Below are 13,329 nucleotides of genomic sequence, written 5' to 3'. Positions count from 1 at the left end.
AAAACACACTTTGAAAAGCTTGGAGTAGCACCACCAATTTCGTTATACCCAGCTGTGTATGATGACAATAAAGGTTTTTATTTTGATGGTGGTGGGGTCATCTGGGGGTCAAATGAGGGAGCTCGTCGACTTTGAAGTAACTAACTACACACGTCCACACAGCGGACTGTGGGCGTTTCCCATCAACAGGGGGCGCCACTCACCCAAAACCACTTCCCTTCTCGCCTCTTAGCCTCACCCTTCCTCCATCAGCCCCAGCTCTGACTCCCCCCCACCCATTTCCCTTACCTTTCTCTGACTCCCCCGTTTTCTCCCCAATCCCCTCCCCCCACTGCTCCTCTTCCCCCCCAATGCACTGCAGATGAGGCCTCCCCCCTCCCATGCATGCAGTCTGCCTCTCCTTCTCCTCCCCTCTCCCTCCATTACAACAGCATAGCAACACAGACTACCCAGCCAAGGAGAGCCCTCTTCCCCTCCATTTTGTCTTCATCACCAGGTTGTAGGACACTTAAAGGATGAAATTAAAGAACTCCCCCCAATGATGTCAGCTGCTACTCCAGGACATTTCAACTCAGCAGACTTCACGTAGTGTGGTCTTTAAACCCTGGTTTTGTGAAAACAGGACCATTTAGTTTACCCCATGTGTACATGTCAAAGTAAAACTTCATTGAAGGCTGAATAATCCTAGTTGTGTTGATTAGTTTTGTCCCTATTGCCTAAAGACCAGTCAAGAGCATACCATCGTCCTCCAAAACCCCATTGGACAGGATCCAGGTCACCTCATTTTCTGAAACCACTTTATCCTCACTAGGATCGCAGGGGGTGCTGGAGCCTATCCCACCTGACTTCGGGCCAGAGGCAGGGTCACCCTGAATCGGTGGCCAGCCAATCACAGGGCACAATGAGACAAACAACCACGCTCACACTCATACATAGTGGCAATTTAGTGTCCAATCAGCCTACCATGCATGTCATTGGAATGTGGGAGGAAACCGGAGTACCCGGAGAAAACCCACCCAGGCCCGGGGAGAACATGCAAACTCCACACAGGTGGACCGACCTGGAATTGAACCCAGGCCCCCCCACTGTGAGGCCCGACGCGCTAACCACTCGTCCCCCGGGCCGCCCCTAACCAGGTCACCAACAACCCTAATGAGGATCTCAGATTTATAAATTGATGCTACTTTATTAAGCACTCGTTATTAACTGCAATTGACAGGGCAAGATAAAATTTCATTCATTTTCCATATCACTTATCCTCACAAGGGTCGCAGGGGGCGCTGGACCCTATCCCAATCGATAATGGGCACCCTGAATGAGTCCAGAAGCTTGATAACGATCCTGAGTCAAACTGTTTTGGCCGCTGTTGTGTGAGAAACAATCACATCACTTTATTCATATATGCGCAAGTGTAAAATAGACTCCTGTAAAACAAACACACACGGGAAAAAATACATGAGATAAATACTATATTAATAAAAACGTGATGGTTACCATCCAGTTATCAGTTTTGTGCGCGAGTGGAGGTTTGGGTGTGCGTAATGGGGAACACTACTAGACAGCGAGGGGACTGCAGTCATGGCTAAGAAGCACAAAGCTGCAAATTCTTGTCCTCGAAGGACAACCTGTTCAACAGAATTATTTATTCGCCATATTTGGACAAAAAAATGACTTTCAGTAAAAATAAAGTTAACATATAGCAAAAGACCAGCCACCAAAAGCGACACTATCCTGTAGCATAGGGATGGATCTCTACCTTAGACAGCAAAATATCCAAGAGATGTGTGCGGTGACACGGGGTCAAATGTGTCCAAAAAATACCTGTACAAATTTACAAGTTCTCGAAGAATCTACTTAGGTAGAAAAATGGGGGGAAATTAAAGCTGGATAAATCCGTGAGGTTTCCAAATCCACAAACTAAAGCAAATACTACTAATGCCAGTTTTGTTTGATGTAGGTAAACCCCAAAACTTAAGATTTTCCCAAGTGTACTCGTCCAATCCTGAAAGTTGTCCAGTGGCGCTTGAGTGGACTGAAATGTAATTGGATGGCTTGTTTAAAGTTCCTTTGTGTTCCTTGGGTCTTGGTGAGGCAGATTTGTTGGTGTGGGCCGCAGATCTGGAAAATTGTCTTAACGTTTTGTTCCTAGTTAGACCTGCTGCTTTCCCAGCTGTGCTCCATCGCCCCCCCGCCTCGCAGACGAGGGCACAAACTTGGGAATAATGATGGGCAGTGCATCCCTCCCTTTGGCAACCTCGGTGGGACAAAAGCCATTCTCCTGGTGCACGCCTTCATCTCCGTCATCATCATCGTCATCGTCGTCATCATCGTCCTCGTCCTCCATGGCGTCCCGTTGGTCCGAAATGACCTTGTCGAGCGCCGTTTTAGCTCTAGTTCTCGGTGCCCCTCGCCGGACTTCCTCTTCGCCGTCGGAGACGATGGCTATGGGTTCGGCGGGATCCGCAGGCGCTTTCTGCAGCGGGGTGCTGTCGATTGTCTGGGTTTGGTCTCTCCCGGGCCCGAGCGATTCCTTGAGCCTCTGACGGGCTTGTTCCGACAGGCCCGGGCGGGTCCTAGACGTGCGTCCTCTGCCCGACTGGCCCCGGCACACTCCGCTCAGCCCGTCCAACGCCAACCCGTGTTGGACTTTACCGACCTCGTGCATGCTGAATCCGAGTAAGACGGCGGGGTTGAGGCTTTCGCATTCCTCAGTGCATTTCCTGCGCGTGTTGGTGAAGTGGCCGGAGATGTCGGACTTCCACAGCCATAGACCGGCCGCCAGCTTCTCCACCTCTCGCTGCGTGGCGTAGGGTGCCCGGTTGAAGTAGCGAGTGAGGAAACCCTTTCTGGATTCGTACGACTCGTTTTCCAGTCCTTTGGGGTCCAGCGCCAGGGCGATCGGCTCGTCCGGGTTCTCTTCAAAGGGACCGTTCACGTCTCTCGGGTGCGCTTTCTCCCCGGGGGGGCCCCGCCTCTTTCTTTTCGGGGCACCCGCGTCGCCACGATCGAGAGTGATCCGTTTGCCGGCACCCGCTTGCCCTTGACTGCTCCGTGAGGCGTGAGCGGACTTCTCCTGGCCGTTGTGGGACTTGCCCACTCCTCGACAGTGCACCAAGTGCAGGGTGATGGTGGAGGCGGTCATGTTACTGGTGTACACGCCCAGACAGTGGATACACTTATAGGTCAGTTTCTTCTCCACCGGGTGGACCGTCTGAATCACCTGGTGCTTGTCTCGCAAGTGGTGGGCCAGTGAATCCGAGATGGGGCCCTTGAGGATGGAGAAGCAAAGCGGACAGAGTGTCTTCCCGACGTCCCTCTTGTAGGGCACGGACGTGAGAGGGACATTCTTAGGGGAGGCGCTCTCGGATACGTGGGTTTTCAGCGGGTGCTGAGACAATAGCCGCTTGGACGACAGGAGGGACGAGGACAAGGAAGGTGCGACGGCGGCGTGGTTCTGGGAATGAAAGGCCACCGACTCCTCCGGCGCGTCTTTCATGTTGTAGGTAGTCACGATCAACTGAACGTTCTTTGGATTGCCCTGCTGAAGGGTGAGGTCGAAAGTCAGGGGCGAGTCGACGCGGGGCCCCACCGGCTCGTCCGGGTGGGACAGACGCATGTGGGCTACCAGCTTCTCCACGTCGTTGAAGGTGGCGCGGCAGTGCTGGCAGCACAGGCCGTGAATGAGCATGTGGTTTAACAAGGTGTCGCTGGGGAGATAGCGGTTGCAGTACAGACACTTGCTGGTAAAGTTGTGAATCTTCATGATGTAGTTGGCCACGGCGGGCACCTTCTCCGCTTTGTGCTCTTTCTCAAAGTGAGAACTGTACACGTTCTCGGGGAAGAGCTCGTTGCAAATGGTGCATATCTTCCACTTCTGAGTGTAGGACGCGCTCAGGACCGAGGAGCCGCTTTTTTTGGCCGTGACCGAGGCGAAGGTGGTGGCTGCCGCCTGCACCCGCGAGCCCAGAGGGTTGGATTTGAGGGAGGACGCGGGGCTCACCAACAACGGGCTGCGCAGGGCACCTCCGGAAAGGGGCTGTTTCGCCGAGTGCGTCTGGGGCGAGACCTGGGCGTTGCCCGGGAGGGTGGCCTTGGCCTGTTGGCTCGCGAAGGAGAAGAGCTGGTTGGTCCCCGACTTTAAACCCACCGACTCGTATTTGATCCCCGAGAGGAGACTCTGAGCGCCGAGGCTGGGCTTGCACGCGATGGGGACCCGGGCCATCTGCTGAGAAGCCGAAGGCCTGGGGTTGGCCACCACGATCCCCTTTGGGCCCATCCCGATGACCGTCTTGTCTCCGGGGGTTTTGTGGGGCATCAGCAGGATGGGCTTAGGCCGGGGGATGATCACGCTGGTGTGGCCGATCATGGCGGTCACCTGGTAGCCGATCCTCTCGTGGTCCTCGATGACGTGCTGAACGAGCGCCTCGTAGGTCCTCGGGACGAACAGACACTTCTTGCAGTGGATCTGGTGGCTCGCTGCGCTGTTTGCGTTGCTCCCCTCCGCCTTTGCGGTGGGGCCGCCGTTGGGAGTGGTGGTCTTCTCCCCCGGTTTGCCAATGAAAGGCAGCGCCACCTGCTGGAAGTGTTCCCTGTAGATGTGCTTGCGCACCACATTGTACAAGGGGTCCTGGTAGGTGCACTTCTTACAGTAGTACACTGCCTGTTCCAAATTCTCCCCAGGCGTCCTCTTCTGGAGGCAGTCCTTCATCGCCAGAGCGCCGTGGTGGGCGCTGGCGGGACCCTGCCGCAAGGTGTTGCTGGGCATGTGGAAAAGTTTGATGTGCGTCTCCAGGCTCTTTTTGTTGCCATTGTACATGCAGTAGGGGCAGTTGAGCAGGATGTTGTTCTCAAAGTCTTCGCTGTGGACGTTGCGGAAGTGGCTCTTGTACGCCGAGAAGTATTTGGAGGAAAAGAGGCAGCCGGAGCAGCAGAACGGTTTGGATCTGTAGTCCTGGAGCACATTGGGATTACGGTTCATTTTTACAAGTCATCGGATTATTTTCATGCCAGAGTTACTACCATTTTACTCACCTGGAGTTTGGTATGCGAAGGCTCCCACGTGCACACGTCTTCCCAGGAGGTGTGCTTTATATAAACATCCGGTGGGGTATAAGGTTTAAAGTCCTGCAAAAATCACAGAGACATTTGATGACGCATTTCAATTATGTTCAAGGAGAAAAGGAATTTATTTGGAGGCGTCATGAGCAATGTTCCCTCTATTTTTTTGTTTGTCTGGGCACAAAGACAACCTCCCTGAGCACACTGAGTACCAGTGTGAGCAACATCATCATTGCTCGCTATGGGCGCACACCAGTATCACACCTGACATAGGCAGGTGCATGTCTACTACACATAAATGATTTAGTAATAATAAAATGTAATGATTAATATCTATGAATGGGCGGCCCGCCGGATGAGTGGTTCGCGCGTCGTCCTTACAGCTAAAAAAAAATGGGGATTTTATTTTGTGCGCTCCATATGATTTGCTGTGCGCAGAGAAGACAAGAGTAGTGCGCAATTGCGCACACGCGCAGCTTAGAGGGAACATTGGTCATGAGGATCAAAAACGACCACCACATCTAGGTTCATTTTGTTTCAGCTGTCTTTGTACACACGCTGTACCATTATGGATTTCTTTACAAAAAACGTGGCTCTGGACGGGTGGTGGCCTTTGATTTAAATTACTCAAACTGCAGTGGGGATTTCTCAAGAGCGTTGCTCTCAAGGTAGTTAAAGGAGCGGTTACGGCGCAGGTTTTTGTTCAGGCATAAAATGTCATGTAATGCATGAATAGTTTCTCTGCTGGTTGCAACGAAGCACTGCTCTCCATTTTGTCTTTATTAGTTGAAGGAATTGTTTTTTTTTTAAACATGCATTTCATAGAAATGTCAACAATCAGCTCAACTTTTTTAAACACAGGTGTCCTCCTTGGTTGTAACCAAGTGTGGTTGCTGCTGTAAATACCGTATTTACCGGACTTTAAGCCACAATAAAAATGGCGATTGACACCTTTAATAGAAATGTAATTCTATTTGTATGAAAAGCACTTAGACCTTGAAATGAACGTACTCCTAGTAAAAAGTTATAAATGAAAGCTCGAACAAAGCAAGACTTTTCTTGTTCCCTAATTGATTGAACCACACTTGTAACTTCATGAAGAGCCTGCATAAAGATCATTAATCAAATGTAATTACATAACATTCAAGCCAATTTAACAGCAGTTTGATGACCAAGCTGCATTATTGTGTGATAAACGTGCATTTTCTGCAGAGAAAGCAACAGCAAAAAAATAAAAAATACTTTGGTCTTTAATGACCTTCATTATTGACTAAGATGGGCCTTAATGAGAACTACAAGCCCTAAAGACTCTTTTAATGCCTTTTTCAATGATGGACGTCCAATTATATCTCCATCAATGGTGACTTTTGCGTAACTATATGTTTTTTTTCTCAATCAGTCTGGAGAGGTGGTCTATAAAACATTGAAATGTTCACATCCGTACCTCTAGGTGATCTTTGCAGTACTCCAAGCCAATGTCTCCCAAGGCCTTCTTGACATTTTTCCGAGCTTTGCGCAGACTGCCCAGGTTGTTGACAGGGAGCTGAAACATTCTGCTAGCCTGGATCAAAATGGAATAACATTGTTGTCATAGCTGTTGTCTCCATTCAGTTATCCATTTTCTATAGTACCTAGCCCCCATTCGATTCGCGGTCGCGCTGGAGTCTGTCCCAAATCGGACGAGGTGTGCGCCTGGAAATTCCGGTTAAGTGACCATCACCAAATAAGGGTTGGAATTCATACCTTTAACAAAGCAGCTCCTTTCCGGTTGTTGTCATATAATTCGCGCCACTGGCAAATAATGGTGAAAATCGATTACCCGTCAAGCCCAATTTCGTCGTCGAACTTAACTTTAATAAAGCTGTTTATGGTCAGTTTACTGTTTTCGAAGCAAGTGCTATAGGCATATTTTGATTTCATCTTTTGAAGTTGGCTGACCTGAAGGTGGGTGATCTATGCCGTGCTTGTGTGTTTTGGTTGTGACAGGTTAGCGGTGCGAAATTGGACGACTTGGGCGATTTGGTTTTCTTGCATTTGATGGCCTAGTGCAAAAAAATACTGGCGACCACTCAGGTGTTTTCGTTTATGACCCCCCGCTGACTTACTTTCCGATACAGTAGGACCATGACATGTAGATGGCGCTAGCGGGGAGCTCCATTATATAATGCCTGGCTTTTCCCCTAGCCGCTCGCCCTCCCTTTTTCTCCCTGCCTCCCAACGCCGCCACGGAATGGCGCCTCCTACTGAGTCAGCGGCAGCCTTTACAATTTGTCTGCAGTAGAGGGGGAGAAGGGGTAATGAGGGGAGGGAGCCAGGGTGTGTGTGGGAGAGGATGGGCTCCGGGGGGTGAGGAAAGGGTGGCTCGCCGAGAGGACGGGGAGGGAGGTAGGGAGCGACCGACCGACGGAAGCGGAGGGGGGATGGGACGAGGGAGGTCGGACGCACTGGCTCAAAGGGAAGGGGGAGGGAGAGAGGGTGAGAGCGAGCAGAAGCGAAGGGAGAAAATGGAAACGGGTGAGAGAAAGAACGGGGAGGGCTGCTGGGAGGGAGGTAGAACAGGCGAGAGAGAGAGAGAGACAGAGAGAGAGAGGCCAGGGCTGAGTGGGAGGAAGGGGGGAGAGCGCCATTGAGAGGAGCCTGCAAGAAAACCACATCGATGGATACTCACTGTGAGGGCCTGCAAAAACCTAGATGCTCCACCTCTGAATGGGACATGACCCCTGTTATCATCAAGACAGCTCCCTCATAGAGTATGTGACATCACGCCCCCCCCCCCATCAACCAAAGTTCGGGATGCTCAATTGAACCCTACGTGACACCAGCTTTAATAATCAGGAAAAGGCGACATTTTAATAATAATTCTGACAGGACGACACCCCTGGCACTTTACGTTTCGTATACACCTGGAAATTAGTAGGCATTAATCAGACTACCCCCCTGCCCCCCACCTCCCCCCGGAAAAAAACACACAAACAACAGACAAAATCCGAGTCCACCGAGTAAGCAAGAACCCAATTTCACCCTTTACCTTTCCCGCATCACAAAAATCCGACATGCTTGTCCCACGACACTAATTGAGTGAAAAGAACACAAAAGCTACGACAGTTTGACAAAAGAGTGCCGAAGCTGCGCTAGACTAGCCTAGCATGCTAAGTTCAACCACAACAAGCGGGCTCGAAAGAAACGACACCTCGGCGTATTTTCTTCCGAAAACGCACCCCTCTTTCTTTTAAAGGGTCCCCTAGCTCATTCTTTGTTTTTAAATTCATTTTAGATTAAATTATTTTCTATTGAGCTGGAGCTAGCCAGAGTATTTGAACGTGACAGCCAAGTTTACCTGCTCTTACATCCGCTGTTGGGGTTCCGAGTGTTCAGCGTCACCCCAACGGGAGCCACCGGCGATATCCGTACAGGTGAGCCGCGGTTCCGAAGCAGGAGGGCGGGGGAGTCGGTCAGTCTTACCCCGCCGTCGGTCTCCCTCGCCGACAGGGGCTCTTCTCCTCCTCCTTCTGCTGCTGCTCGGCAAACAGGAACACACCCGCTCCGAGCCTCATGTGACGAATAAAAACTCGGCGAGGGCGGGCGCGTGTTAAGGGGAAACGAAAGGGGAATCACTTTTCATGTTTCAGAAGCTCGGAAATGTACGCGTATGTCAATAACGACATGGTTCTCTGCCCCGTTTTCCTCTTGACAGACAATACACATCCAGCCGAGTAAGTGCCCCCATCCAAAATGGCGCAAATAAACGAGCGGATGTGACGTAGTTGTTTGATTATTTAGTATTCAGGGGCGGCGCGACGGTTTAAAAGTCGATCTTTCTCCCCCGAACGACGCCTTTTTGCCTAAAGTTTGAGGGAATTAGAGTGTTGACGTTTCTGTTGGTTCAGGTTATTTTTTATTGCAGTATTTGTCTTTTTCTTTTTTTTTAACAAGTCATCTGCCCTGCAGTGCCGCAATTTGGCCAACAGAGGCGTCCTTTTTGGCTCAAGGTAATTACACAAATTAAACACATTGTTCCTTTTTTTTCCTTCTTGTTGATGCATTTGTGAACCTTCCAAAGAGTAGTATTTTCTGACCACCGATTCAGGGTGTCCCCCGCCTCTGACCGAGAGACAGCTGGAATTGGCTCCAGCACCCCCCTCAACCCCGATGAGGATAAAGCGGTTCAGAAAATTAAATGAGACGAGAGATAAACAAATACGCACTGGTTACGGTTTCAAGTAACACTCAGTTTATTTTTTTCCATGATATTTAACTCAAAGAATGCTATTGATGGTGACAGACGACCAATTGATTTCCAATACTCACGTTTTAGTGCGCATCAAACATTCATTCGCAACCGCAAGTCACAATACACTGGACGTCTAGCGCGGTCAATGGCAGCCAGTCAAAATGTCCTCCATCATTATGATAATATATTCATTTGCTATCAGTGCTGAAACCAAGGGTTGGGAAACCTTTTCCCCCATCAACTCAAATTGTACAAAATCCTCATTAAACGGCTCTGGGTGATCATGTATTTACAGTACGATGAATTTTGCGTGCCTATGTGGTCACGAAAAGTGTGAGTAGGCCTTTGACAAATGACACAATCTCATTCCCTCCCAGTTTGGACTCGCCGTAGACTCGATCCACGAAGGTGATGGGAACCTAAAAGACAGGATAGTGTGTCGTAACAATTTCAATTGGATTTTTTTTCCCACTGTATGACACCATGCTAAATTATTAGAAATATAATCGAGTGATTTTATTTAACTCTAAACCCTTCTTAATGGTCAAATGTTATCATTAGCTAAACTCATTAATAGTAACAAAATATATTGTGGTGATTGGTGAATAGTAAAAAGGGGAAATTGATATTAAAAACACCTATTAACGACAATAGACGCCCAAATTCAATAATCATAAAAATTATCATTGCAAACTACACATAGATCACTTTTTTTTTTTTGAATTTACCGGAGTACCTCGGTTCTCGTCCACAGAATTGATTTGTTCGAAATCTGAATTGATTTTCCCCTTTTACAATTAAGGGAAGAATAAATCATGTGTTTCAAGCCTAAAAAAAAAGATATATAAAATGTTTTTTTCTTTGACATTTTTGGGAGTGATTTCTAATCTGGAAAGTATGGTAATATTCATTTGATGGTACCATTATCATTGATTTTTTTTTTGTGGAATGGGACTGACTCACCTCTCCAATTGTGTAGTTGAGCTGCCTGGCTCGGACAACCATCTCCATTTGAAAAACGTAACCTTTGGACACGCAGCGCTCAACCAGGCTCTCCAGGACTTTCTTTTTGTACAGTCTGTATCAAACAAGAACAAACAAATCAGGAGTACCGCAGGAAATGATCCAATTTCCCAGAGGTGGTTTGAAAAAAATGATTTACCCAATTGAAAACATTTTCATCTAGCCTTCCCAATGATCAATGGCTCTTCTAGTAAGCAAAAGGTAAATCATTCATTGTATATTCAGTTTTTCTTGGAGTTATATAGTAATACACATATAACACATGAATAATACTAGCCATAGATTTTGTAAAAACACAAGAGTCAAATAATCATTGTAGTTTTGCTTGTTTTCTACATGTCATTGTAAGTCAATATTTGGACATTTTGCACACGCACGTTATGCACAATTATTTGTGTGTTTTTGTGTGTGTGTTTTCAGAAAAGAGGGTACTGTACAATGTTCCCTCTAAGCTGCGCGCTGTGCGCAATTGCACACTACTCTCGTCTTCTCTGCGCACAGTAAATCATATGGAGCACACAAAATAAAATCCCCAATTTTTTTTATATATATTTTTTTGCTGTGAGGACGACGTGCGAACCACTCATCCGCCGGGCCACCCATTCATAGATATTAATCATTACATTTTATTATTACTAAATCATTTATGTGTAGTAGACATGCACCTGCTTATGGCAGGTGTGATACTGGTGTGTGCCCATAGCGAGCAATGATGATGTTGCTCACACCGGTACTCAGTGTGCTCAGGGAGGTTGTCTTTCTGCCCAGACAAACAAAAAATTAGAGGGAACATTGGTCCTGTAGTTCCAAAACATGAGAAAAAATGAGACCACGTTTGAATTCCTCACCCACAAATTAATTAAACGCAACTGCTAGGACTAAAATAACAAAAAAATAGTGTTGGCTGTTGTTTTTATCTCTGCAAAGGTAGGGTTCTGCCATTGGATCTTACTTGAGATGTGATCCGTTTTTTTAGCACACTGAAGCTTACCTGAAGCTGCCTGTGAGGTCTGATGCACCAGGCCTCAGAAGCACTTGAGTCAGGAAATTGGCGCCCCGGCTAAATTGCGAAAGCCAAAAGCAAAAGACAAATTATAATACTTTACTAATGCTTTGCCTCTCTACGCCCACATAGGGTCCGCATTTTTACCTGATGAGTTTCCTGCGCAGGTCCCAGCCGTAAACCCCTCCACTGCCTTGGTAGCGAGTCCCCGATACCAAATCATAATCACCTTCTTTTTGTTTACTGATAGACAAAAACAAGGACTTTCTTAAACAATTGTTGCTTCCAACAGGCAACATTTGACCAGACAGCGATCTCTTTTTAGAATAAAATAGATCAATGAAAATAAATAAATAACCTCATAAAACACGTCTTTTGATTGCAGTTGAAAATGAGAAATAACAAGAAATGAATACTTACTCTATAAATTCTGGGATAAATTTGGGCTGGAAAGATAATTTAAAAAAGTCAAAACACAAAACATTTTACAAATGATTCCACCTCACTTGACAAAATTGACAAATAAGTTGCACTCACATGATGTGAGAGATCGGCGTCCATGATAAAAATGAAATTCCCTGTGGCGTGCTTCAGGCCATGGATATAAGCAGTGCCTTAATATTTATATATAAGAAAACAGATATTAATTTATTTTTTTAAATCAATTCCTGCATTTGATTAAATCCATTGGCTACCATTGACGGTGCTAGACGTCCAATCCTTTTAACTGGGAGGGGTGAACGAATAAATGAATATTCATTTGCCCTTCCCAGTCAAAAGGGATTGGACGTCTAGCACCGTCAATGGTAGAGATTCAGTTTAAAATAATAAAATAAAATAAAACCTGAACTCACCCAGTCCTAGCTTCTTTGGACGTGGCCGAAGAAGCTTGTTCAATGAAAAAAAAAACACGGTATGTAAAAATATACAACGCCATTATGCATATACAAAACAGGAAGACCTTTTAACAATAAAAACTTACAATTGTGTCCTTTCCATATATAGTTTGGAGTTGTTCCGCCACCTCCAATGTCCCATCAGGGCTTCCATCGTCAATCACGATAATTTCATATTTGTAACCGCTGGAAAATGCATGTTTGATTTGCCAAAACGTTCAAAAAAAAACACACAGCGAAAAACACAATCTTTACACGTAACAAAATGCTCTCGGTAATCATATTTAACATTGATAAAGTTAACTGTGGGTCAGGCTAGGTTCAGTGACACCTCATCACTAAGAAGCTTAACATTTTTGTACGCTTTTCTGAACTCACCTTTTATCAAAATATTTCACCAAAAGCCACACAATTAAAGGAAGGTTTTCTCTTTCGTTATAAGTGGGCAATAACACGGAATATTTGTCGCCAGCGTTTGGCTTCGAATGCGAACTTTTCCTAGCTGGCATGGCGACGTCACTACAATCAGTTCCGTTAAAACAGCTACTCTTAGCAAAAAAAAACATATCATTTCCGGTTTTATAATGCCCAAGTAAATTTACCGTGACCATAAATAACAATGTTCTCATCTTTATCTCGACATTTGTATTTAATACTTTACACAAAATAAATAAATATATATATATATTCCAGTTGAGTTGGTGTGGAAAAATAGACTTTAATCCTAGACATTAAAGACATCTGCCTTATTCTGAAAGAATTCTCCATCAAATCGGAACCTTAACCAAATTACTGGGCTACCGGTAGACGTTGGTGTACTGTTAAAAAATAAATGCGACTGGAAGCAATTTTTTATAGATGTGTTCCGAGAGGAAAGTACTCAATAATTTAGAAATAAAGAATTAAAATGTACACTGTATGGTATTACATACGGAGTGTTTGCTGTGATCTGTTTCAGCAAGCATTCAGCAGCACATTGTTTACTATTACATTGTCTTTTTTCTCAGATTCTGCAACTGATAAAATATATAAAATATTTTTTTTATCTTTGGGTCACTACTGACCTCAGTTTATCTGATGCAAAAAAAAGTAATATTTAAGTGGGCATCACAGTTGTT

General features: G+C 46.3%; 2 protein-coding genes across 2 annotated transcripts; both read right to left on the bottom strand.

Moving 5' to 3' along the window:
• Nucleotides 1-1,366: 1,366 nt before the first annotated feature.
• On the bottom strand, nucleotides 1,367-8,791 carry adnpb (activity-dependent neuroprotector homeobox b). Its single transcript, XM_077610253.1, has 4 exons — nucleotides 8,396-8,791; nucleotides 6,503-6,619; nucleotides 5,032-5,124; nucleotides 1,367-4,951 (listed from the first exon to the last, which is right to left on the bottom strand). Exons 2-4 carry the CDS (start codon nucleotides 6,608-6,610, stop codon nucleotides 2,150-2,152), a joined length of 3,003 nt encoding a protein of 1,000 aa, XP_077466379.1. The 5' UTR covers nucleotides 6,611-6,619; nucleotides 8,396-8,791; the 3' UTR covers nucleotides 1,367-2,149.
• Nucleotides 8,792-9,266: 475 nt separating this feature from the next.
• On the bottom strand, nucleotides 9,267-12,759 carry dpm1 (dolichyl-phosphate mannosyltransferase subunit 1, catalytic). The gene is made up of 9 exons (XM_077613835.1): nucleotides 12,590-12,759; nucleotides 12,298-12,397; nucleotides 12,170-12,203; nucleotides 11,853-11,929; nucleotides 11,736-11,761; nucleotides 11,463-11,558; nucleotides 11,304-11,372; nucleotides 10,253-10,367; nucleotides 9,267-9,708 (listed from the first exon to the last, which is right to left on the bottom strand). The coding sequence occupies exons 1-9, from the start codon at nucleotides 12,718-12,720 to the stop codon at nucleotides 9,604-9,606; spliced, it is 753 nt and encodes a 250-aa protein (XP_077469961.1). The 5' UTR covers nucleotides 12,721-12,759; the 3' UTR covers nucleotides 9,267-9,603.
• Nucleotides 12,760-13,329: the final 570 nt, after the last annotated feature.

The sequence above is a fragment of the Stigmatopora argus genome, chromosome 1 (assembly GCF_051989625.1).
Source record: "Stigmatopora argus isolate UIUO_Sarg chromosome 1, RoL_Sarg_1.0, whole genome shotgun sequence".
Taxonomy (NCBI): domain Eukaryota; kingdom Metazoa; phylum Chordata; class Actinopteri; order Syngnathiformes; family Syngnathidae; genus Stigmatopora; species Stigmatopora argus.
Note: the sequence above shows the minus strand (reverse complement) of the source record. Positions and strands in the feature narration are given on the sequence as shown.